At 54.8% G+C, this 23,499-nt stretch overlaps 1 protein-coding gene across 1 annotated transcript in view; it reads left to right on the forward strand.

The window, feature by feature from the left end:
* Positions 1–459: 459 nt before the first annotated feature.
* Positions 460–23,499, forward strand: part of FAM102A (family with sequence similarity 102 member A) — a 38,549-nt gene continuing 15,509 nt past the window's right edge. Inside the window, exon 1 of the mRNA XM_037797242.1 lies at positions 460–1,529. Coding sequence (XP_037653170.1) covers positions 1,099–1,529 — 431 coding nt within the window. The 5' untranslated portion in view covers positions 460–1,098. The remainder of the gene's footprint in view (positions 1,530–23,499) is intronic.

Consider the following 23,499-nt stretch of genomic DNA (forward strand, 5'->3'; position numbering starts at 1 on the left):
TCTGAGAAAAGGGACTCACTACTTCCCGGACCTGATTTGGTGTTCAACGCGGCCAAATCTGGGGGAACACTGGACGGCTGTCCCAGTGATAGTTCTCATATTGTTTCTCCTGTTCATTGTTTCTTCGTTTCCTCTGCTCGCGCTCTTCTCTTTGCCCTACCAACCCCGGCCCCCCCCCCCCCCCCCCGGCGACCTCCCACTGCCTTCCCCCGGCCCCACTCGCTTTCCCTCCGCTCCGCCCGAAGCGGCGAGGCGGGCCCAGCCGCGCAACGCACCAATCTGAGGGCCTGGAGCCGCCTCTGCCTCCCGCGAGGCCCGCCCCACACCGCCGCTCACCAATCGCGGCCAGGGACGCCGCTCCGTGCCCGCCTCGCCGGGCCGCCCAATCGCGGGAGGGCTGGGCCACCGGCGCCCCGCCCCACCCGCACTCAGCTCGGGCTCCGCGGGCGCCCGCGCTGGGCCTCGGCATTCTCAGAGCTGCGGGGCGCCGCGCAGCGTCGGGCTCGGGCGGCGGCGGCGGCGGGAGAGCAGGCGGTTGCGCTGCTGCTCGCGGGGTGCTGGTCAGAGGCGGCAGACGAGGCGGGCGCCACCGGCCGGGCCGGAGGGGCGCCTCAGCTCCGCCGGGGCCCGCGGTGCGGGACCCAGGATCGAAGAGTAAGCGACGCCCCCGCTGCCCGGGGCTGGGGCCGAGCCCGGTGCCGGCCCGGAGGAGGCCCGTGGCCAGACGTTCCCGGCCCGAGCGCGACGCCGGACCCGAGCCCCAGGTCCGCGGCGCCCCGACGTGACCCCCGGAGGAGCCCCCAGGGCTCTCGGCTGCCCCTGGGGGTACCTTCAGCAACCCCCCCGGACTCACCTGAGCAGGCCGCCTGGCACCCAGGTGCGGGGGCGTGTGCGCGGCGAGGGCGCCTCCCCCAGCCGCCAGCGGGGCGGGGGCGGGGCCGCTCTCCGCCCTCGGTCTCAGCCGTCCGCCTGCCATGCCCCGCCGCACGGCGTGAGCTCCCCCGGGACCGCGGCTCGGGATGCTGCCCGCCAGCACGGCCGGTCGCGCGCCGCCTGCCACTCCTGCCCTTGCCTCTTGGGCCATGCACCGTTGTTTACATGCCGGTGAAGCCTCCGACAGCTCCGAGCCCCTCCGAGCCCCGGTCCCCAGAGGGTGAAGCCAGCAGACCCGCGAACTGCCCTGGACGCTCAGACCTCGGTCCTCTGGATTCAGACCCCCGCCCGCTCTGCCGCCTCTGCCAGCATCTGGGCAGGATCCGGCTCTGGTGTTTTGAGGAGGGGGTGTGGTGTGGGGAAAGGAATCCTGGGGATTTCTGCACACCTTCCCCCTCCCCACTCCATTTTTTTTTGGCCTTCGGGGCTTCAGACTCAGGGAACTCGCCCATGGCTTTCTTGATGAAGAAGAAGAAATTCAAATTCCAAACCACTTTCACCCTGGAGGAGTTGACTGCGGTCCCGTTCATGAACGGGGTCCTCTTCTGCAAAGTCCGGCTGCTGGATGGCGGGGATTTTGTCAGCCTGTCGTCAAGGTAGGAGCTGGGGCAGTCCACCCGACCTCAGCAGGGAAGGAGGGTGATGAGCAGGATCCACCCACTTGTCAAGTGTGGAAGCACCCCTCTCGGGCTTGGGGAGAGTCCTGGAGATTGTTGGTGCTTGGGGCAGATTTGTTCAAGGCTAGACTGGGAGATCCGGAAGGCCTGGGCCTGAGGAAGCTACTGCCTGAAGCCCGCAGTAGACCCATTCTGCAGATGTGCAGGAAAAGTCCAACCGGACTTGTGCTTTGAAGGGATGGGGAGGGGAGGGGTGTACCAGGCCACCTTGCATCCCAACTGGCCATGCAGGCCGTCATATGATTTGGAACCTGTGCCAGCCGCAGGTTCCCTGGTGGCTGGGAAGGCCCTGCCTCAGGCACTCCCTAGCCAAGCTGGAAGGGAGGTGTCTGGATTTTGGCCTGCCCAGCCCCCTCCCAGTGTCTGTCCCTGCTGGAACCAGGCTGCTTTGCATTGCAAATGCCCTTATAGAGGAGGCTGTTGCCTTCTCTGAAAGAGGCTCCATCCGGCTGGGTTTTGTGTTTCTCTCCATCGGGGCAGGTCTCACTGCCCAGTTTATTACTGAAGGAGACGGAGCTCCTGGGCTGTGCTCCACTGACTGGGCCCGCTGGTCTCACAGCCCTGGCCGGCCCAAGAGAGAGTCTTGGAGCCTGACAAATGAGGGTTTGAGTCTTGGTTCTGTCACTTTCTGGGCCTCGGTTTCCTCTTCTGGAAAATGGGCCTATAGAAGTCCCATGTCAGGTAGCTTTGAAGTTTCAGTGAGATAGAATGCGGTGCAGGACCTGGCCCCACACCTGGGGCATGCTAGTTCCTTTCCCTGGTCTGTCCCTTTGCTGCTTCAGGCCTCCCTGTGGGCCCAGTTAGCCTCACTGCTGAGAGATTGGGGTGTGTATTAAAGATGGAGAAACTGAGATCCAGAGAGAGGAACTAAGTGGCTTTCCAGGGACTTTGCAGGTGGCAGTTGCCAACTAGAATTTGGCCTGTTCGGAGACCGGTTGGACGAATCTGGTAATGGAATGCTTTGATGGCAGGAGTGGAGGGGAGCAGAGTGGCTTAATCCAAATTTAGCGGTCTATAGTGTGGGTAGGCTGGGGTGCTGCTTCTGTGCACTTGGGCTGCTTGTCAGAAGAATTTGGATGGGCTGCCCTTCACAAGGGGGGATGCCAGAATGGGGACCATCCTCAGTTGCCTGGGAAGCCAGTGATTCTGCAGCCCACCCACATAGTGGCCCAAGGTTGTAGGGAGAGGGCTGTGTTCAAAGCCTGGAGTTTGCCACTCACTGGCTGGGTGACCTTAGGTGAGTTGCCTAACCTCTCTGATTCCAAGAACCAGTGTTTATTGGTGCTGTGCTCCCCTTTTTGTAATTTAAGTACATCTCACTTAACTCCTTGGCTGTGTTGTGGAGCAGGAGGGATGGGTTCTATAAAATTATTATTCCCATTTTACGGAGGTGGAAACCAAGGCTCAGAGAGGATATGATTTGCCTGAGTTAATACAGTGGACCCTGGATTCAAGCTCAGGGTTTACTTTTAAGCACTATCTTGTTCTCAGTTTCCTCTCCTGTAAAAATGAAGAAGTCATACCCACCTTGATGTTATTGAGGGAATGGATAATGTACGTACCACGTCTAGCCTGGGCAAGGTGCTGCAGCAGTTGTGGTTACACTGGGCAGAGGAGTCGGGTCTTGGAGCGAATGGGTAGAGTCTGCAGGAGGCCTGCCTGTGAGCTGACTGACAGCACAAGGTCTTGAATCCCACTGAGGAATTGATATCGAGCCCCAAGCTGGGATTTTGTCTGGCCTTGCCCTACCTGTTGGGCTCTCCATCCGCCCTAAACCTGCCCCCCTCCCTCATTGGGAAAGTCTGGAAAGTTCCCAGCCTTGGCCTACAATGCCTGGATTCCACTTCTGCCTTCCCTTCCTCCCTCCTGGCAAGGAGCCACAGATTCCTTGAACTCAGCTGAGGCTGAATTGCCTTTCCCAGGATGAGTCCTGGATGAAGCCTGAGTTAGGCTTGGGTGGGAAGAGCTGATGTTGAGCCCCCAAGGCTGGGCACTTAGTGGGAACTGGGTACCTCTTTGCTCCTATGGCAGGTGTGGCTGTAGGGAGTGTGCAAAGACACTGGGATCTAAGCTGATTTGTCTTTTGCTGGGGTCTGGGCCTTTGTCCAGGAGATAGGGATTCTTGGGTTCTTGCCCCTTCTACACCAGCCCCACCCACCCTGGACTGCCGCCCAGGAGCCTCGCCTCTCCGCCCATCCCTCCAGACAGCCAAAGCACTTTTGTTTTCAAGTTGGGTAGGGTCAGCAGGTGGAGCGACAGGATCTGCCTGTCCAGTAGCATATTCCCCCCAATCCCAGAGACTCCTGAGATGGCCCAGACACCCTGTGGTGACAGCATGGTGGTGTCAGGGTGAGGCAGGCCCCAGGCCCCAGGCCCCACCCCTGTAGCACCCACCCACTTAGTTGGAGTGTTTCCCTGTGTGGGGGGGTACCATGGCAACAACTGGGTACACAGCTCCAGTCTGACCCAATTTGAGCAGGTAGAACAGGTGGTATGTCGGCCGTTCCTTACCCTCATCTTTCTAAGGCCTCCTTATGGACTCTGATCCTCACAGTACCATGTTTTGGGTGCCCGTACCATGTGCCAGGCACCATGCTGGGTATTTTGCAAATGGTATTTTCATTAATCCTCTCGGCCATCTGGTAAGGTACTGAGGCCTGAGGGGTGAAGCCACATTCCAAAGGTCACCCAGCTGGTGATGCTAGAACTGGGAGATAATGATTTATCAATACTATTTAATCCACCTTTGATTGTATCAGGGACTTGGTAAGCACCTCAGACCCGTGATCCATAGAGTTCTCGCAGTTTACGTGATGGGCTGATGGTGCTATGCACGGATGAGGAGACGGGTCAGGAGAGCTAAAGTAACTCGGCCCCTGTCGCACAGCTAGGGAGTAGTAGGGAAGTGATTTAAATTTGGGCAGGTCCATTCCAAAGTCCCACCTTGCCTTGGTAACAGAGGGTTGAAGGGGGCTACAGATCTACACAATGTCCCTAGACTTTTTAAAGGTCCCTTTCAGTGGGTTGGGTGGGAAGTCTGGGTTTGAATAGTTTGGAGGTACCAAGCTAGGCCTTGTGAGGTACAAGGAAAAGAGTCTTCAGGGCCATAAGATGCCAGGCACAGGCTGGCACTGGGGCACAGTGGACATTTGCCAAGGTCCCCAGCCTGGAGATCTCCCAGGCTGGTGTATCCAGATGGCTCTCAGGAGGCTTTCCCCAGGAACCCTGGGAGGGATACAGACACCCCAGCCAAGTCTGTGACAGGTCAGGAGGCAGTAGGCTGGGCCGCCATCTCCCCAGGGCGAGCCAGGCAGCAGGCCTCCAGCACCGACCCAACCTGTCCAGGGCAGCCTTCAAGCAGGAAGAATCCCAAACATCCTGAGAGGTCTCTGCTCCCAGCTGGCACTGGTCCTGTGGCCTGCCCCATACACGTGGCTGGCAGTGCCAAGGAGGGAAGTCCAAGGGAGGACTGACTGACCTTACCGCAGGTTCTCTCTGGAGGAGAGAGTGTCTGCTCAGCCAATGGACACGAAAACCAAGGCCTGGGACAGAGAAGTGACTTGCCCAGAGTCACTTCATAGGAGGAGCTAATGGCACAGCCAGGTGAACTCTGTCTGTCCCCTGTGTCTCAGTAAGCCTTTTTTTTTTTTTTTTTTTTAATAAATTTTATTTTGAAATAAGTTCAATCTTACAGGAAGAGTGCATGTGTGTTCTCAACACAGTACTGCCTGCCTTCGGTATGTGCAGCTTTGTGCTGGTTGAAAGGCCTCTGGGAGATATTTGGGATTCTTTGGGCATGAAAAAGGCCTTGGACAGGTCAGCTCTGCAGCTGGAGGCCCTGAGCCTGGGCCTGGCCCCTGGGAAGGCCTGGCCTACTTGGTTCTTTCCGCGCACACCGCAGTCTTGGCCAGGGTCTCTGCTTCCCTGAATCCCTCTCCCTCTCTCCTAGGAAAAGGCTACAGAATGCCACTTGAATCCATCACTCTCTGAGGCATATCTTGGTGTGGAGGGAGGGCAGCGAACACATGCATGCATGGTTCTGTCCCTTGAGGTGGAGGGGGTATGAAACTGCAGTGGGATCGCTGAAGTGGGGACGGCATCCACTTTGCTTCACAGAGCAGGTATTGTATGATCCAGCTTGGGAGGTGGGGGGCAGGCACGTGTCCCCCTTCTTCATATGTACCAAGCACCTCTTGGTCCTGGTTTCCACAGGTAAACCAGACCAGGGAGCCCTGCCCTCGTGGAGCTCCCAGTTGGGTGGGGGGCAGTGTGACTGGTGGGCACCACAGAGACTCCCAAGCCAGAAATGAGCCAGGTGGTCCTGGATCCCATAGGCACCAGTATATCGACTTGCGGAGGCATTTCTGTTTGGGTGACTGTCCATTCCTTTGACAGCTGTTGATTGAGACTTCCCCCAGGCTGTCAGACGGGGTATTTAATCCTGGTCATGCTGGGCACATCATCGTGATGGGGAGGGCTTCCCCAAGGAAACCACCCTCATGGGAGCCTGAGGGTTGAGGGGAATTGGACTAAAGAGAGGTTGAGAAAAGCTATTGGTGTCGACACCCCTGCCTGGGAAAGACACTTGATCCTGGTGGTCCCCAGCAAGGGACTGGTGTGGTTAGAGTGCAGGGAGGCCTGGGGAGGGCTGGAGGGAATGAAAATGGAGGGTGGCAGGGCTGGACCACTCATGGCCTTGGGAGTCCTGCTGAGGGGCAGGGGAGCCGTGTGGGTTTGCCGATTAGGATGATGGTTCTTGGCTGCCGGGTGGAGAAGATGTGAGGGGGCCTGTCCTGTGCCTGGTGAGGGAGAGTCAGAGTCGGCCACACGTGGGGGGTGGGGTGAGGGGCACAGTACTCGCCTGACCTGGCCGGGTGATGCAGGGAGACGGAGCGGAGTGGGCAGATGAGAGGGAAGGTTGGAAAGCAGAGTGGGCAGGTTGGTTTCCTTGTCCTGAGGTGCCTGGCCCTGTGCCCAGCATGTAACAGGTACTTGGAAATGGAAGTTCATCGGTTGCACAGTGGCCAAATGTAACCAGGATTTTGTTGACCCTTATAGTGATCCAAAAGTTTTTAATGAAATAAAAATCCAGGCTTTTGGTTTCTCTTTGAGTTGGAAGATCTAGCAACAGTGCTGTGTGGCCACATTTGGCTCAAGAGGCTTCACAGCTGCCTCCTCACATAGGCCTGACCCCACCCCCTGTCCTTGGATCCTTGACTGTGGCCTCCCTCCCTCGGATTACTCAGGCCAGCCCCTCTGGGGGCCCCTGTGGACACCACTCTGTGTGAAGCCTGGGGGCGTAAGAGGGGAGCCCCAGACCGAGAGGCCTCAGAGGCCACCCCAGGCAGCAAGGCCTGGGTACCAGGCCAGTTGCCAGCTCCCCTTGAGGTTGGACTGCGATGCTGGTGGCCTTGGTGTCTGCTCCTTGGACCCATTCGCAGGTGCTGCCCTGGCAGCCCCTGCAGCCAGCCTGCCTGCCTGTCACCGGCTACAGCCCTGATCCAAGGTGATCTGGCTCCACGGAGCCAAGGCTGTCCCCTGAGGCCTGTTCTTCATTTGAGCTCTGTCCTGGTTACTGCTCTGGCTGGTGGTTCTTAGCTGCAACCTGTGGGCCCTGCTTGGCCAGGGGTGGCTAGGAGGCCGTCTTTTAGCGGGTCCTTTGAACCCTGCTCATGGTTTAGTACACGGAAGGCCTGACTTACATTCTAGCAGCTCTGCCTGGGCCTTGGGGTAGCCGCTAGCATGTGTGCTCACAGACCTCAGAAGCCTCGGGACTCTCTGTGGGGACTGGTGACTGCCATGTGGTGACCTCACCTGTTGCTGGGGACAGGCAGTAATACTTGAGGCAACCACAATGGAGAGTTCTGATTTATCCTCATCTCACCTGGAGGACTCCAAAAGGTATAAGCAAGCAGGGGAGAGACATCAGATTTGCTTAGAAAGAGACCTGGAACTAACATTGGGTGGGGTGGGGAGTCTCTAACAAGTGCTTTGGAATTTGGGGACACCAGACCTTCCACCAGGGCCTCAGATGTGCTATGTGACCTTAGGTCAGTCACCCTCTGGGCCTGCTGGCTCCCTGTGAAGTCGGAACTGATGAGGCCTGAAGCTGCCCAGCCTGTGCCCAGGCTTGGTGTTGGCCAGGGGTTGTGGTTGCAAATCCTTGGTCTTTGCTGTGAGCCTCTCTTGGCACTCAGGGCTTGGAACAGCTCCCACAGGCAGGCCTGGAACTGCCCTCCCTCCCCCACTGCCCACATGTCAGCTGGGAGTGGTCATGGTCTCCTCCAGCTGACTTGTTTCAGGGTTGGGAAGAAGGAGCTCTGATAGAGAAGTTTATGCCTGGGCCAGAGGTGGTTTGCGGGGAAGAACGGGTTTCTGCAGGCTGGGTGCCTGGCCTCTCACACAGACCCCAACGAGATGGGTGAAGATACAGACTGACCTTCCAGTGCTGCCTCTGCTACTTGCTGCCTGAGTGATGTTGGGCAAGGGACCTCACCCCTGAGTCTCAGTGACTTTCCCTGGGAAATGGAGCTGCTGGTGCCTGCCTTGTAACATGCTCAGGAGGAGGCAGTGATGCCTGTCAGGCGTCCAGCTCTGCTCCTGGCACGTGGAGGACACGTCATACATGCTGCCCCCCATCCTCCCATCCCTGTGGCTGAGTCACGGCAGTGGTCTGTTTGGTGCCCCTCAGTTGTCTCTGTGTAGCAGCTGGTATTTGCCATGGGCTGGGACTGACTAAGGTGCTCACGGCGATACTGCTGGGGGCTGCGGGGAGAGGGTGCTCCTGCATGGGGCACCTTGCCCTCTGGAGGAGTGGGAGCAGGTAAGGAGCACACCTAGTGTTCCAGGGGCCAGGGCCTCAAGCTGCAACCCCATGGTGTTCCCATTCTTTCTGGCCCTGTTGGCTTGAACCTCCCCACAATTGTTGCGTGGCCATGAGTCCCTGAAATCTGGAGTGTTCCTGCTGTTTCAGGCCACCCTCTCCACAGCCAGCTCTGGGACCCATGCTGGCAGGCCGAAGAGAGCTCCCACATGAGGTGGGGGGCACTGGCTAGGGCACTGGGTAGGAGGCCCCTGCCACTCCTGGCCCTTGTCTTGCCCCTTTTCTCATCCAGCTTCTGTGCCTTTGCTCCCTTTCCCTGCTTCTTCACCTGGCTGAACTCCCGCTCAGCCCAAGAGCCACCCTTCTCTGAGAAGCCTTTCCTGTTCTCCTTTGGACTTGTTCACCCCTGTGGGCCCCTACCTTAGAGCACTGCTATCCCCGTCTGCTTCCCCAGACCATGGGCAGGGGTCACCTCCAATACCTCTTAGTCCCAGAGCTTCCTGCTGTGGGTTGGCTCTGGCCCAGGGCTGGGACATTTCTTCCCTAGCTCTGAACCAGTGTGGATGCTGATGGTGCTGGACCGTGCAGCAGCCCCTGCCAGCTGCCCAGTCTCCACCCGCCTCATCCCTGTGCCCCGAGGTGTCAGTCTGTGTCAGGGGCAGCCCTCACCCACGCACCGGGCAGCTGGGCACCACCCCGGGCTCAGGCTGCAATTGAGAGGCAGCTGGCAGCACTGATGGGTTGTGTTGCATCTGTCTCTGGTGAATCTGGGCCTGCTGTGCTGTGGGGCTGAGTGGTTCAGAGAGAAGCTCCTGAGGCTCCCAGGCCATGAAATCTCTGAGCCTTGGTCTCCTCATCTGTGAAATGGAGTAAAAATGGGGGTGGGGCTGGTCATAGCAGGATGGGGAGGAGAGGGGACTGTGGCCTTACCCCAGGCTCTGCATTTGGACCTTGGCCACTGCCCATTTGCTTTGTGTCCATAGCCAAGGGCCTTGGCTCCTCCCCAACCCCCAGCTTCAGCTCCCTCCTCTGTCAAATGAGGGTGATCATGTGGAGACAGGGGTGTTACCTGTGATCAGGCCAATAATGTGTTCAGGGCAGGGCCAGGCAACTGGCAGCCAAAATCAGACCAAAGCCTGTCAAGAGAAGAGGTGCTGGGGAGAAGGGGTGCAGCTTGGAGCTTGGGGAGGTGGAATCTGGACCCTCTTTGCACGCAAAGCACCCCCACCCCACCCCCACTTCCTCTCTGAGGGCAGTCAGGCTCCTCAGCGACATGTGAGGGTAGCAAACCCGCAGCTCCCACAGTCACTCAGCAAGTATTTCCTGAGCACCTCCAGGAGGGGTTCAGCGCTGTGTGGGGTCCCAGGGACCACCCCATGCAGAGCCCCCTCCAGTGGGGGAGGCACACAAATTGAATTATCCCCCAGTTGCTTAGTTGTGTTTGGGATCGGTGCTGTGGCGGCAGGCCCCAAGGAAATGATGCTGGGCTCTTCTGCCCGGGTCTGAGTGGGATTAGCCTCTGGAGGGCAGAGGAAAGCAGCCCAGGCTGCAGGAACAGCGAGGCTGCAGTGGGAAGAGCCAGGGCAGCCTAGGAGGGGGCCGGGGAGTGGGGGGAGGCAGGGCGGGAGCACAGAGCGGCTGTGGAGGCCATGGGGAGGGGCTGGACCTTATCCTGAGGAGTGGGAGCCGTTGAAGGGTGAGAATCAGGGGAGGGACTCAGGCAGGTTTGTATTTTAGAGTCTTGAGGGCAGGGATGGGGTTGACTGCCAGGAGCTCCAGGTTGCGGAAGGGGAGGTGGGTGTCAGCCAAGAGGGGGTGGCTTTACTGCTGACATCATGGAACTGTTAAAAACAAAACTCAGGCATGGTGCGCAGCAGTGAGAGTGAGCCAGCTGCCGCTCCTCACAGCCAGCATTACGTGCAGTGAAGGAAGCTGGAGACAAGAGTGCACTGTACAATGGCATTTAATTGATTTTATTCTTTATTTTTTTCAGAGCAGTTGTGGGTTTACAGAAAAATCGTGCAGAAAGTACAGAGTTCCCATATACCACCCCTCACACACGCAGTTTTCACTATTAACATTTTGCAAGAGTGGTACAATTACATTACAGTTGATGAACCAATATTATGGTTATTAACTGTATTCCATAGTTTACATTAAGGTTTCTGCTTTGTGTTGCATAGTTCTGTAGTGGCTTTTTAAAAAAATTTTATGTGGTAACATATTACAGCATAAAATTTCCCATTTGATGCCATTTGTATAACATCCTGGTACAAGTCAGGATGATGTCTTTGTTGGGGGAGGGGTCGTGACTGGAGGGGCTTCTGAGGGTCATGATATGCTCCCTCATGAAGGCTGGTTATTCAGGGATGTTCATTCAAGATCCCTCGGGCTGTGCACTATCTATGTGTGCTCGTCTCTGTGCCAGAAGTAAGCCTTGAGATGTCCGCACTGACGTTGGTACCCAGGCACCAAAGTCCTCTAGACAGAAATGTGGCATCAGGAAGCCATATCCTAGGTGGGGTGCTTGGATCTTTTTCTGGGCCTTTCTGGCGGGGCAGCCTGAACCATTCCACCCTGAGAAGCATCGCGCCTGTTTGTGGGGCAATAGCTGCCAGCAGTCTTCTCTGGCTGGGGAACTTTTCTTTCTGTCTCTTGCAAATCCCAGATGGGCCTGCTGGGCTGTGGGGCTTGGCATTTCAGAGGGAGGCTCCTAAAGCTGCTGGACCACAAAATGTCTCTGAGCCTCAGTTTCGTCATCTGTGAAATGGAGTAATGAGCTCCCACTTGGTGCTTGGATTAAATGGGTTAAGGCCTGTTGCGTACCCAGCACAGCCCTTGGCACAGAGTGAATGCTCAGGAAAGCCTCGCAGCGTTTGGTACTAATCCTGGACAATTATTGGAGAGCATCCAGACGTGGGAGAAGAAAGGCAAGGTCCCCTTTCCTTCCGCTCTCCCTTTAGTTGTTTTTCTTCTCTCTTCCTTTTGTTCACCCATTCATCAGACATTTGTGATTAGAACCAGGCTATGGTCCCGGCCACTGCTGGGGCCATTGGGCATAGTCCCTGCCCTTGGGACTCACAAACTGGGGGAGACCATTAGACATATCCATCTCTCAGAGAAGTGCTGTGTACAATAGGGAGGAGGAGGCATTGGCTTCTGCTTGTTCTGGTCTTGAACCCTGTCTTTGGGGATGGGCCTTTGACTGATGGGTGCTCTCCCCAAATGCCAAGAGATGGCCTGACTCTGAGCTCCAGCCCCACTAACGGTTTTGTGTTGGGGCCTGGGTGAGGATGACACGCCCATTTTGAATGCAGGCAAGATTGAGGCCCAGACTGGTTATGCCTGTGTCCCCAGTGTCCTGCTGAGGCCTGGCTTGTAACAAGTGCTCAGTGAATGTGTGTGGAGTAGGTGAACCAAAGAGGCAGCAGTTGGCCCAGGGCAGGTCAGTGAGTCTTCAGGGGGATTAAATGTCCCAGGGAAGAGGTAGAGGATCAGTGAGCCAGGGCCTCATGGTCTCTCCTGACCCTGAGCCCTTCCTCCTGTGATCAGAATCTCTGAGAGTCACCAAGATGGTTGGAAAAACAGGTCTGAGTTGGAAAAACAGGCCTGTGAGGAGATGTGACTCTGGCCAAGTGGCCCTTCCTTATCCCTGGTCACCTCAGAAGTCCAGGGAGCCATGAGGAACGCCATGTGGAAGAGCAGGAGTGCTGGGTGCAGCTCCAGAGGTGGTGGTGACCCCTGACCTCTCGAATTCTGTGGCAAGAGATCATGGCTGGGAGGCCCCTCCCCTGGAGAGAGAAGTGGCAATGCAGAAAGGCTTGGGCACAGCCCTTGTTGGGAGCAGGGGGGTGAAGGGCACAAAGCCCCTGCTGTGCACCAGGGGCCATCCTCGGGACTGGGGGTGCAGGAAGGAGCAGAACAGGACCCTCCCTCAGGAGCAACGCTCTCTGGGAGATGGGAGCCTTGGTCCATTTTCACCACACCTAAGACTGAGGCCCAGAAGAGGAAGTAATTTGTCCAGCCTGCACTGGGAGAGAGGAATTTGTCCAGCCTGATGGAGGGTAGGGGCTCAGAGGGCAGGGACACCCCTGTGACTCAAGTTCACCCGTTCAGGGAACTGGGCCCCAGGGATGGAGATTGCTCTCACCTCTCTCTTCCCTTCCTCCTCCTCAACGCGGATCAAACACCATCTGGGCGTGAGTCAACCAGGCACGGTCTGGGAGTGCCTGGGCCACCTGCCTGCTCACCGCTCTGGGCATCCAGCCAAGGGTCACAGTCGGGTTCAAGGCCTGCAGAAATGTCCTGAGCCATGGGTGTGGGTGGGGTCTTTACATGCCTGGCTTCCTGCTGGACCAGCTGTCTCACAGGGGCGCTCACTGTCATTCTCTCCAGTTCCTCTTGAAGGTCTAGCCCTTGTCCCCCATTCCATGTGATTGAGTCCCCGTCATGTGTATGGCAGGCCCTGTTCTTTTCACTAGGTCCTTGCAGCAGCCTCAGTAAACAAGGACGGTGCCTGAGACCTGCAGAGGTCAAGTATCCAGTGGTGGCAGAGCCGGCCCTTCAGCCCTGGTCTCTCTGCCTCTCGGGTCTGTGACTTGTAAGTGAAGTCTTCAGGGCTCAGGAAGGTAAATTCCATGAGCAGAGACAACCTGCAGCTCTGTTTTCTACAGTTGTGGGTCCTGAAGAGAGGAACCTACTACCACAGCCCAGCATGACACCTGCTGTGACTTCTTGCTATGAATTCCTGGAGCCTCCAGCGTGGCCCAGCCCTGGCATGGGGGGCCAGTTTGGGGCACTGAGGTCAGACAACTAGGGGTTCAAATTAGAGCCCTGCCCTTTCCCAGTCATGAGACCTTCCACAGATGACTTCCCTGCTCTGGGCCTCAGTTTGCTCACCTGTGACATGAGGAGAGTAGTACCCACCTCCCAGGGTTGGGGGGTGAATTTCTAGTGGTCATGCAGGGAGAGCTCCTGACTCAGTACCTGAAGCATAGCAAATGCTCAGGGTAGGAAGCTGAGGTTCTGAACTTTCACAGGGTCCACCTGTTGGGGAGTGTTTTCTCACTTCTTCCTCTGACCCCAAATTGACCCAGCTTGGGTCATTTGATGGGTTTGGCTCAGAGCCACGCCCTATTGCCCCCACACTCTGACCCAGTGGCCATTCCTGTCTCGCTGTGAGCCTGGTCTCTGAGACTCACAGTGAAAGGTCAGCCCATAAAGCATAGGGTCCAGGGTCACCATTGTGACAAATACTCACCCTGATGCCACAGTCCCCTGAGAATGGCTCTGCTGTCTTGGTAGGGATCCCTGCAGAGCAGGGATGGGGTTAGGGAGGGTGGGGGCTCCTGAGGTGAGGTCTGGAGGGGTGCAGACCACCTCTCACCTCCTGTGTGGTCTGCAGCAAGTGCCTGGACTCGTTAGGTGTCAGTTTCCTCATCTGTGAAGTGGGGTGGTATTTGTGCCTTAGAGAGTGTGCCAGTTTGAATGTATTATGTCCCCTAAACACCATTATCTTTGATGTAATCTTGTGTGGGCAGACCTATCAGTGTTAATTAGATTGAAATTCTTTGAGTGTTTCCATGGAGATGTGCCCCTCCCAACTGTGGGTGATGACTCTGATTGGATAATTTCCATGGAGGTGTTACCCCGCCCATTGGGTGGGTCTGAATTAAATTACTGGCACACTATATAAGATCAGACAGAAGGAGCAAGCTTGCTACAGCCAAGAGGGACACTTTGAAGAAAGAACAGGAGCTGCAGATGAGAGACAGTTTGAAAATGGCCATTAAAAGCAGACTCTTGCTCCGGAGAAGCTGAGAGGACAAATATCCCAAGTGCAACTAAGAGTGACATTTTTGAGGAACTGCAGCCTAGAGGGGAACGTCCTGGGAGAAAGCCATCTTGAAATCAGAACTTTAGAGCAGACACCAGCCGCGTGCCTTCCCAGCTAACAGAGGTTTTCCGGACGCCATTGGCCATCCTCCAGTGAAGGTACCTGATTGCTGATGTGTTACCTTGGACACTTTATGGCCTTAAGACTGTAACTGTATAACCAAATAAAACCCCTTTTATAAAAGCCAATCCATCTCTGGTGTTTTGCATTCTGGCAGCATTAGCAAACTAGAACAGGGAGTTAATGCTTGAGAAGCACCTGGCAGATGGGAGGGTGCCCAGGAAACAGGAACTAGGCTGAGCTGTACTGGGTGGTGGTGGCTTCTTCGCCCAGGGGCATGGGGTTGCACCAGTGCTTGGTCAAAGTCAGCAGTTTGCTTTGGATCCTTTCTACAGCCAGCTCTCCTCTCAGGCTGTAAGAGCAAGAGGGAGAGGAGCTAAGATGGCGGCATAGAGAGGAGTAGAAGACTGTTAGTCCCCCTGGAACAATTCATAAATGACCAAAAAACTAGTAAATAACCTGGAATAACTGTGGGGAGACAAATGTGACTGTCCACTCATCATCCACCAACCTGAATTGGGAGGAATGCCCGAGATTGCAGCATAAAATCTGTAAGTAAAAACTGGACCCACGCCGAGAGCCGAGAGCCCCTCCCTCACGGAAGCCTTGCGGTGCTAGAGAGCAGCACTCTCTCAGCCCAGCTCCAACTGGGGTTTTAATGTTAACCGCTCAATACAGACAGCGAATCCCCAATAAGCAGACAGAGGCTTTTGGTGACAACTGACCTTGGGAGAGTCAGGGGACATATCTTTCTCAGGATGGGGAACACAGAGGATCAGGTGCTATCTCTGGCTGATGGGTGAATCTGGGAGCTTTCTGTCCCTTTCTCTCTCTGTGGAGAAAGCCTCAACCATTTTCAGCCCGCAGTGCTTTGCGGTAAAGAAAGCCTCAGCCATTTTAAAATCACAGCAGTTTGACCAGCAGAATCAGAGAAACAAAGAACTTACTGATATACAGATGACTTCTCTGGAGGGGGCATAGCTTCCCTAGAGGAAAGAGAGGGGCCCAGCTATACTACCTGCCTTACTGGAACTAGACCCCAAAGCCTGGGGGAGGAGAGCCACAGGCCAACACCCCCTTACACCAGCCAGTGACAGGCTGACAGGTGCACCTGCCAGGCAGAAAAGCACTGAGTGTGTCAATCCTCTAAGAAAGACCATCAGGGAAACCAGATACTGAATATTTCCTCCTCCTGTGACCTGAGCCTGTTCTCGTCTGGGAAAACCTGATTGGGGTGGCCTAGGAGGTCAGATGGCTAGAAAACAGAAAACTACAACGTACACTAAGAAAAACAAAGTTATGGCTCAGTCAAAGGAACAAACGTACACTTCAACTGAGATACAGGAATTTAAACAACTAATGGTAAATCAATTCAAAAAGTTTAGAGAAGATTTGGCAAAAGAGATAAAGGCTGTAAAGAAAACACTGGACATACGTAAGGCAGAAATCGAAAGTTCAAAAAAATAACTAGCAGAATCTATGGAAATGAAAGGCACAGCACAAGAGACAAAAGACACAATGGAAGCATACAACAGCAGATCTCAGGAGGCAGAAGAAAACACTCAGGAACTGGAGAACAAAACACCTGAAAGCCTACACGCAAAAGAGCAGATGGAGAAAAGAATGAAAAAATATGAGCAACGTCTCCGGGAACTTAAGGATGAAACGAAGTACAATAATGTACGTATCATTGGTGTCCCAGAAGGAGAAAAGAAAGGAAAGGGGGCAGAAGCAATAATAGAGGAAATAATCAATGAAAATTTCCCATCTCTTATGAAAGACATAAAATTACAGATCCAAGAAGTGCAGTGTACTCCAAACAGAAGAGATCGGAATAGGCCTACGCCAAGACACTTAATAATCAGATTATCAAACATCAAAGACAAAGAGAGAATCCTGAAGGCAGCAAGAGAAAAGCAATCCATTACATACAAAGGAAGCTTAATAAGACTATGTGCGGATCTCTCAGCAGAAACCATGGAGGCAAGAAGGAAGTGGTGTGATATATTTAAGATACTGAAAGAGAAAAACCGCCAACCAAGAATCCTATATACAGCAAAGCTGTCCTTCAAATATGAGGGAGAGCTCAAAATATTTTCCGACATACAGACAATGAGAGACTTTGTGAACAAGACACCTGCCCTACAGGAAATACTAAAGGGAACACTACAGAGTGATAGGAGAAGACAGGAGTGAGTGGTTTGGAACACAATTTGGGGAGACGGTAGCACAGCAATGTAAGTACACTGAACAAAGATGACTGTGAATACAGCTGAGAGAGGAAGGCTGGGAGCATGTGAGACACCAGAAGAAAGGAGGAAAAGATAGAGACTGGGACTGTGTAACTCGGTGAAATCTAGAGTGTTCAACAATTGTGATAAAATGTACAAATATGTTCTTTCACGAGGGAGAACAAGCAAATGCCAACCTTGCAAGGTGTTAAAAATGGGGAGGCATTGGGGGAGGGATGCAATCAACATAAACTAGAGACTAACTAACAGAAAAAAAAAAGGGACCGTATCATTCTGTTTCACTTTTCTGGGTCTGTTGGTTTTGGTTTGCTTGTTTTTTAATTCAAATTATGGTTGCAGTTTTTTTGAGTCTTAGTGCAAATAACAGATATTAAGAAATAAAACAAACCTTGGGGGAAAAAAAAGAGCAAGAAGGAGTGACCTGTTGATGTCAGTTGAGAATGGCATTCATGGGGCATTCACATGGGTGGCAGGGGGCCTCGAGCTGCCTGCATATACTGACCCTTGGGTGTGGAAGGCAGAGCAGGGTGGCTATGTATGTGCCTGTGTCTGTAGAACAGTGGGGGACCAGTTGAGGATCACTATCTCAGGGTTATTTGGTGAACAGCAGGATTCGAACCCAGGTGTGTCTGACTCCAGAATCCTTCCTCCTCACCCTGATGCTTCCCCACCAAGCATTAATGGCCTGCCTAAGGCCCCACTCCTTTTCCATTTCGGAGTTTCTGAAGCTCCCTGCTTGCTGTCCACTCCGTGCTGCTGCAGGCCACTGGCTGATGCCAGCCTCCACCCTCAGCCCATCTACCAATCCCTGAGCCACTCCTGGGGCTCACATTGCAAGGAGCACAGGAGCAGTCTTGGGGTGGCCAGGGTGGTTCCTCTGAGCCTTCCAGCATTGGGAACAGAATTGTTTGGCTTCTAGGAACTTATGGCTGCCTTGTCGCAGGAGAAGGGGTCTGGCCATGCCAGAACTGTAACAAGCTGCTTCCCCGCGCAGCCCCGAATTCCTGGCAGGAGCCAGGCGTTGCTGTGCTGCCACGTTGGCCATGTTGCTGGGATGGAGGCTCTTCCCGCCCTGCAGCCCCTGGACAGACGCCTTGGCTGGTCCCGAGGGTGGGGCCCTCCCCAGGCAACTGTACTCTCTTCTCTTCTGGGAAGCACAGGCAGATGTTGTAGATTTAAATTGTTTCCTTATTAGACTCGTGCCTCTCCCAGCCTGGGCCTGGGCTGGGTTTCATCATCCGGGAACCTTGATTACATCAGTGTGATCGCTTGCTCCTCCAGGAACCTGGCCAGGGACGGGGAGTCCAGGCCGTCATGGAGTTGAGGTGGTTCAAGAGGTGCAGGCTGGGTGCTGGGGCAGCCCCTCAGGGGCCACTGGGCAGGGGCAGGAGGGAGGCTCTCAGCTGTGCCTCCAGCCAAGGGCAGGATGGCCCCATGTGTCTTTCTCCTTCTTTCTAGGGGGTGGAGCAGTGGGGGCTTATGTGACAGAGCCTGGTTACCTTTCATTATAGGGACCAAATAGGAAGAATCAGGGGACGGGACACATCCGGCCCTATCAGGAACCCCGGATCACAGCTGGGAGCTGGGAGGTCCTAGGAGTCTCACAGGTTCTTGCGGATGTGCTGTCTTCCGCACACTACCGCTTAGTAGGTTACCCAGCTCCCTGCATCAGAATCACCTGAGAGCTTGTGTAAAATGTCCAGTCCAAGGCCTGCAGCTGTAGTTCTCAAATGGGGCAATTTTGCTCCCCAGGAGAAATGTTTGGTGATGTATGGAGACATTTTTGGTTGTCACAGCTGGAGTTGTGCTACTAGCAGGATGCTGCTAAACATCCTACAATGCACAGGACAGCCCCCCACAACAGAGAATTATCTGACTCAGAATGTCAGTAGGTTCGAGGTTAAACCCTGTCGTACAGAATCTGTTGTTCTGACAGGGTCTGGGAATCTCCACTTTTGATAGGTTAGGGGGATTTTTATGTTTGCACCAGTCTGAGAACCCCTGTTCTGCCAGGACTTGCCACCCCACTTTGCTCATGGCTTCTGCTTGTTTGAGCACCTGCTCCCTGCTGGGCACGCAGTGGTGAACAAGACAGATGCATGGACAGAAGTACTTAAGTTGGGCAGTTGGAAAGGTGAAATGCTGAGAGTGGATGTGGGGTCATATTGAAGCCCTGTCCCTGTCATCCTGACTCAGGGCCTGGACTGTTCCACTGCCCCCCAGGTGACCTTCCCCCATTTCTTTGCTCCTTTGATGACAGCCTGGCTGTGTGTGTGCCTTTGCTCTGGACTCTAGAGAGGTCCAGATTGGTCTGTGTAGGCCCTGTCAGCAAGGACTCTGTTGGCCCAGCAGCCTGGGGGCCATGGGCAGCCTGCGGTCGGGAGGTGGCTCCCTTGGCACTGGCCCTTTGTCACCTGTGTGATGGAGACCTAGGTCTTATTGCTCTTACTGAGCAGTAACTGGACCAGGCCTGGCCAGGTGCTGGGGATGTGGCAGTGAGCTGACCACCTGGAACTACCACTGCGTGCCCAGCAGGCTCCTGCTGGGAGCCCTGAGTTTGCCCATCTGAGGAGGAGGACAGTGGCTCACTTCAGCCTCACCTGTCACCCTTCACAATCCTAAAGGCCTTTTCAGTGGCCTTCAGTGCTAGTGGATGGGAAAGCATTTTCCTCCACTGGGGTCTCCACTTACCTTCCTGCTTTTGGGGGGAACCAACATAGGGAAGGCATGGAGTATAGAGGAAAGTGTATTGCCTTGGTGGCCCTGTTGTTGAATGACTTGGGCCTGTCCTGTCCCCTGTCCTAGTTTCTTCATGTGTAAAATGAGAATGATAATGGTATGTACCTCAGAGGATTTTGGTGGATTCTGTTGGCCATGTATGTAAAACACATAGCCCACAGCAGAGCTCAGTGAACAGGAGCTGATTTCACTATTGTTGATTAAAGATGAACCTGAGGGGTAGGGGAGTGTATTCTAGAATAGGTCCCAGGGGGGAGTCCCACTCTATGCCAGCTATGTCCTGTGTTCTAGGGAGACAGTAGTGACAAAGACAGATGCAGTCCCCATCTGCATGGGGCCCACAACCCCTCAGGAATCTCCATGTGGACTCCAATTGCAGCCGGTCCCCTGAGATGCATTGGGGCAGATACTAGGGAGACTTGGCCACACACATACACACACACCCCTGCCCCTCCCTCGCCGAGCAGGGCAATGGAGAAGGGAGCCTGGACACAGCATCATAGGGTCATCTCAACAACCCCGTATGTTGGGCAGTATCACCCTTTTACAGACAAAGGAATGGAGGCTCACTCTGATGGAAGCTTCCACGTCATTCTCTCCTGCTCTTCAGCCTGATCCTGCTCCCATGACCTTCTCTTGGCTGCTCCTGGGAGCCACCTCCTTCCTTCTGGGTCTTCTCTGTGCTGTTCTCTCTGCCTGGAACATCTTTTTCCCCAAATCTTCGTCCAGCCATCCAGCTGACCACCCTCGGCCTTGAGGTCCCAGCTCTGATGTCAGTGCCATGGGAGCCTTCTCTGACACCTGCCCCCAGACTAGACCAGGCCCTGCTCTGTTCAGTGCTCTTGTAACCCTGCTCTACTTCCCAGAGACTGGCAGCAGTTGTCATTAATTTCTTGTGTAGATGTCTGTCTCCCCCACCTAACTGGGGGTTCCCAAGGGAAGTTTGCTCATGTTGTGTCCCCACCCCCAGCAGGGCCGGCACAGTAAGCCTTTGTGGGTGTGTAATAGAGGCCCAGTCAGGATTTGGGTCCAGGTCCCAGCATCTCCCCACGCTGCCTGGCACAGCCGCCTGGGAGGGCCCAGAGGGTGGTCAGGTCACCCGTCTCACCTTCCTGGGGCTGGGGAGTTCTCGTGGGCTGAGGACACCAGCCTGGTGGGGTGCTCTGCTCTATTTTAAGACAACCCAGAAATAGCTGAATTCTGCCCCTGTGGTCGCTACAGTGGGCTGCGGTGGGTGGAGGGCTCACCCTGCCTCTCTGGGGTGTGGATGGCTAATTGTACATCTTAAAGCTAAAATTGAAACTCCCCTGAAGCCGCCCTGAAAACCCAGTCTCTAATTACCTGTCCCCAGCAGCTGGGACTGGGGAATCATGCCCTGAAACCCTAGGCTGGGTTGGGGGCTGGGTCCATTGCCCCTTCTTTCCCAATAGGGTGCCTGGTCCTGCCAGCAGGTCCTACCTACCTGGGCAAGTACGGGCCCAGGCCTTGAATCAGGTGGATGGAGTTTCCGATCCCTTTGGCTTTTGACTAGCCCTCTAACCTCATGCACCATTTTCTCATTTTTCAGTTTCAATTATAGAAACAACTTGAGGGCAGAAATAAGGAAAATGGCTCTGGCAACCCTTTACCCCCACCTTGGCCAGACCTGCTCTGAACTCCCCTCCTTGCTTTGGCCATTGTCTCTTCAAGTTAATGTAGAAATGGAACAAGCCAGTCAGATCCCGGAACCCAGAGTCCAGAGTTCTGGGCCTCCAGGAGTAAGGCGGTCTCCTTCTCTGGGTGGTGGTGTCTAGCCCTGTCCTCAGCCACATCGGCAGGGCAAATGGGGGGATGCACAGTCTTGCATTTTCTTAATCAACATTTTATCTGTAAGTTTTCTTCGTAGCTGCTCATTTGTTCCACTTTTTTTCATACTCTCCCTTTTTCCGAGACAGGTGGCTCACTGTGTCCTCATTGGTGTATTGGGTGCTGCTGCCCAGGGGCCCACAGTGCCCAGCAGCCTGATCCCTGCCCTCCCGCCTGCCAGGTGGCTGTCAGCTTTCAGTGGTCCCTCGGTGCTGCTGTGGCCTCTGCTCTTCCCCTGAGTGCCTCTTAGGAAATCACTCTCGTTGCAAGCTCAAGGCTTCCCAGACATGCTTTATTAAAAAGCCGCAACTCATACTTACCCGTTCAAAGGAAGGGGGGTGGGGGTGGGCATAGTATCCTGCCTCTCTTTTCTTCCATATCTCCCTGATCTCTGGGTGGTCCATCAGCCCTTGTTCACAGTGTGATATGAGCACCTCTATCTTTTTCTGTACGTACAGGCATTTCTGTATTTCTCTCTTCTTTTTAAATTTTAAGTACAAATGGGGGTCCTGTCGCAGATACTCTTCTGCACCTTGCTTTTCCTGCGTGTTGGGGGGGCCCTCATTCCCTGTTGGTGAGCATAAACCACCCCCTTCCGTCTTCGTGGCAGTTGCCTGCCATTCTATCCCAGGCTGCCTAATGCCAATTCAAGCAGTCTCCTGTTGCACATCTGGGTTGTTCGCATTTTCCAACTATAAACACTGCTGCCATGGCCACTCCTGCACATGTGGATGCCAGCAATTGCCAGCACCTGCACAGGCCCCTGAAAAGTCTCAGTAAATATGGGGCTAAGGTTCTGTCTCCAGTCTCAGTTCCACCACTCTCCCCTTCACGCACCCAGCTCTAGTGTACTGGCCCTTGTGCTCCTTGTTAAGTTGTCAGGCACATTCCTACCTCAGGGCCTTTGCACTTGCTGTTTCTTATGCTTGGAGCATGCTCCCCTCCACCCCTACCCCCCATCCTGGTAACGGCATGGCTCTCTCTCTCACCTCCTCCAGTTGTTGGCTAGATGTCATCTTCCCATTAAGACCCTCCCTAACTGTCTTTCCCTCGTGCCCCCCATTTCACAGGCACTCCCCACCTGCTTCCCCGGTTCCTTTTTCTCAATGGCACTCACTTATCACCATGATGTATATCTATCTTGTTTTGTCTATGTCTCACCCACTGCCAGAGTGGAAGCCCCTTGAGGACAGATATTTCTGTCTGCTTTGTTCACTGTTTGTGTCCTCAGGCCTTCAACAGTGCCTGGCTCATAGTAGGTGCTCAATAAAAGGTTCTCTGTGAATCAAGTCCCTGATATTTCCTCTACAGGTCCTGAGTGGTCTTCTTGGCTCCCACCCTGGGGCTCATGACTGCTTCCTCATTCCCACCTCTCCGGGAGGGGCCTCATTCTTAGGAGCACCCCCACCCCAACCCATGTTCAGCTCCATGTATTATCCCTGCTGGATGCCTGGAACCCCATACCACCTGAGTAGTGGAGCCCAGCTCCCTGGATCTGGATGAGGAGGCTGTGTGGGCCCTGGAGGTGACTTGGCCCTGCCTGGCTCTGTGACATGAGCCTGGGCTTGAGACCCAGCTCACCAGCTCTGTGACTTTGGGTGGGTTCTGGGTCTCACTTTCCTCATCTGTAATGTGAACCGTGATTGATCCCACCTTTCAGTATTGTGGGAGCATCCAGGTGGTACACAGTAGGCCCTCAGGAAATGGCCACTGCTGTGGTGTTTACTTTCCCCTTGCTGTGACCTCCTGCGGCTGGAGTGGGGTGGAGCTGATAGCCTCTTCCCGTGGGAGTGGTGGCATTTAATATGTGTGTGTTTTGAGCCCCGTGGAAACAGGAGGGGGCCCATCACTGATCCTGTGAACCCTGCCCTGGCTCACCTTCCTGCAGAGGGAGGAAAATGCCTGTACCTGAGCCTGGGAGGGTTCCACGTGGGTGTCCCTGGCCTGGCCTGGCAGGGCCGACAGGAACCACAAGCAGGCTGCAGGCTTCCTGGCCGGGCATTCCCACAGCAGACTCTCACAGGGGAAGGGAGAAAGCCTAAAATTCGATATTGGCTTTTGTTCTTAAACATTAATCCTAATTCCTTTGGGTGTTTCAGAATGCCCAGCCGAGTTTCCTCCTTGGGTCTCCAGCAGCTGCTTCCAACTCCTGGGTGGGATCTGAGGGGAGGGTCTTGAGGGGATCTGAGGTCCACGAGGGAGACAGGGCCGCTCCCCAGCCTCCCCCCTGCCCCCTTAGGCTTGGGCCTCTGGCTGCTTGGGAAGTGTTTCTGC

Source organism: Choloepus didactylus, chromosome 10 (assembly GCF_015220235.1).
Source record: "Choloepus didactylus isolate mChoDid1 chromosome 10, mChoDid1.pri, whole genome shotgun sequence".
In the NCBI taxonomy this organism is placed as follows: domain Eukaryota; kingdom Metazoa; phylum Chordata; class Mammalia; order Pilosa; family Megalonychidae; genus Choloepus; species Choloepus didactylus.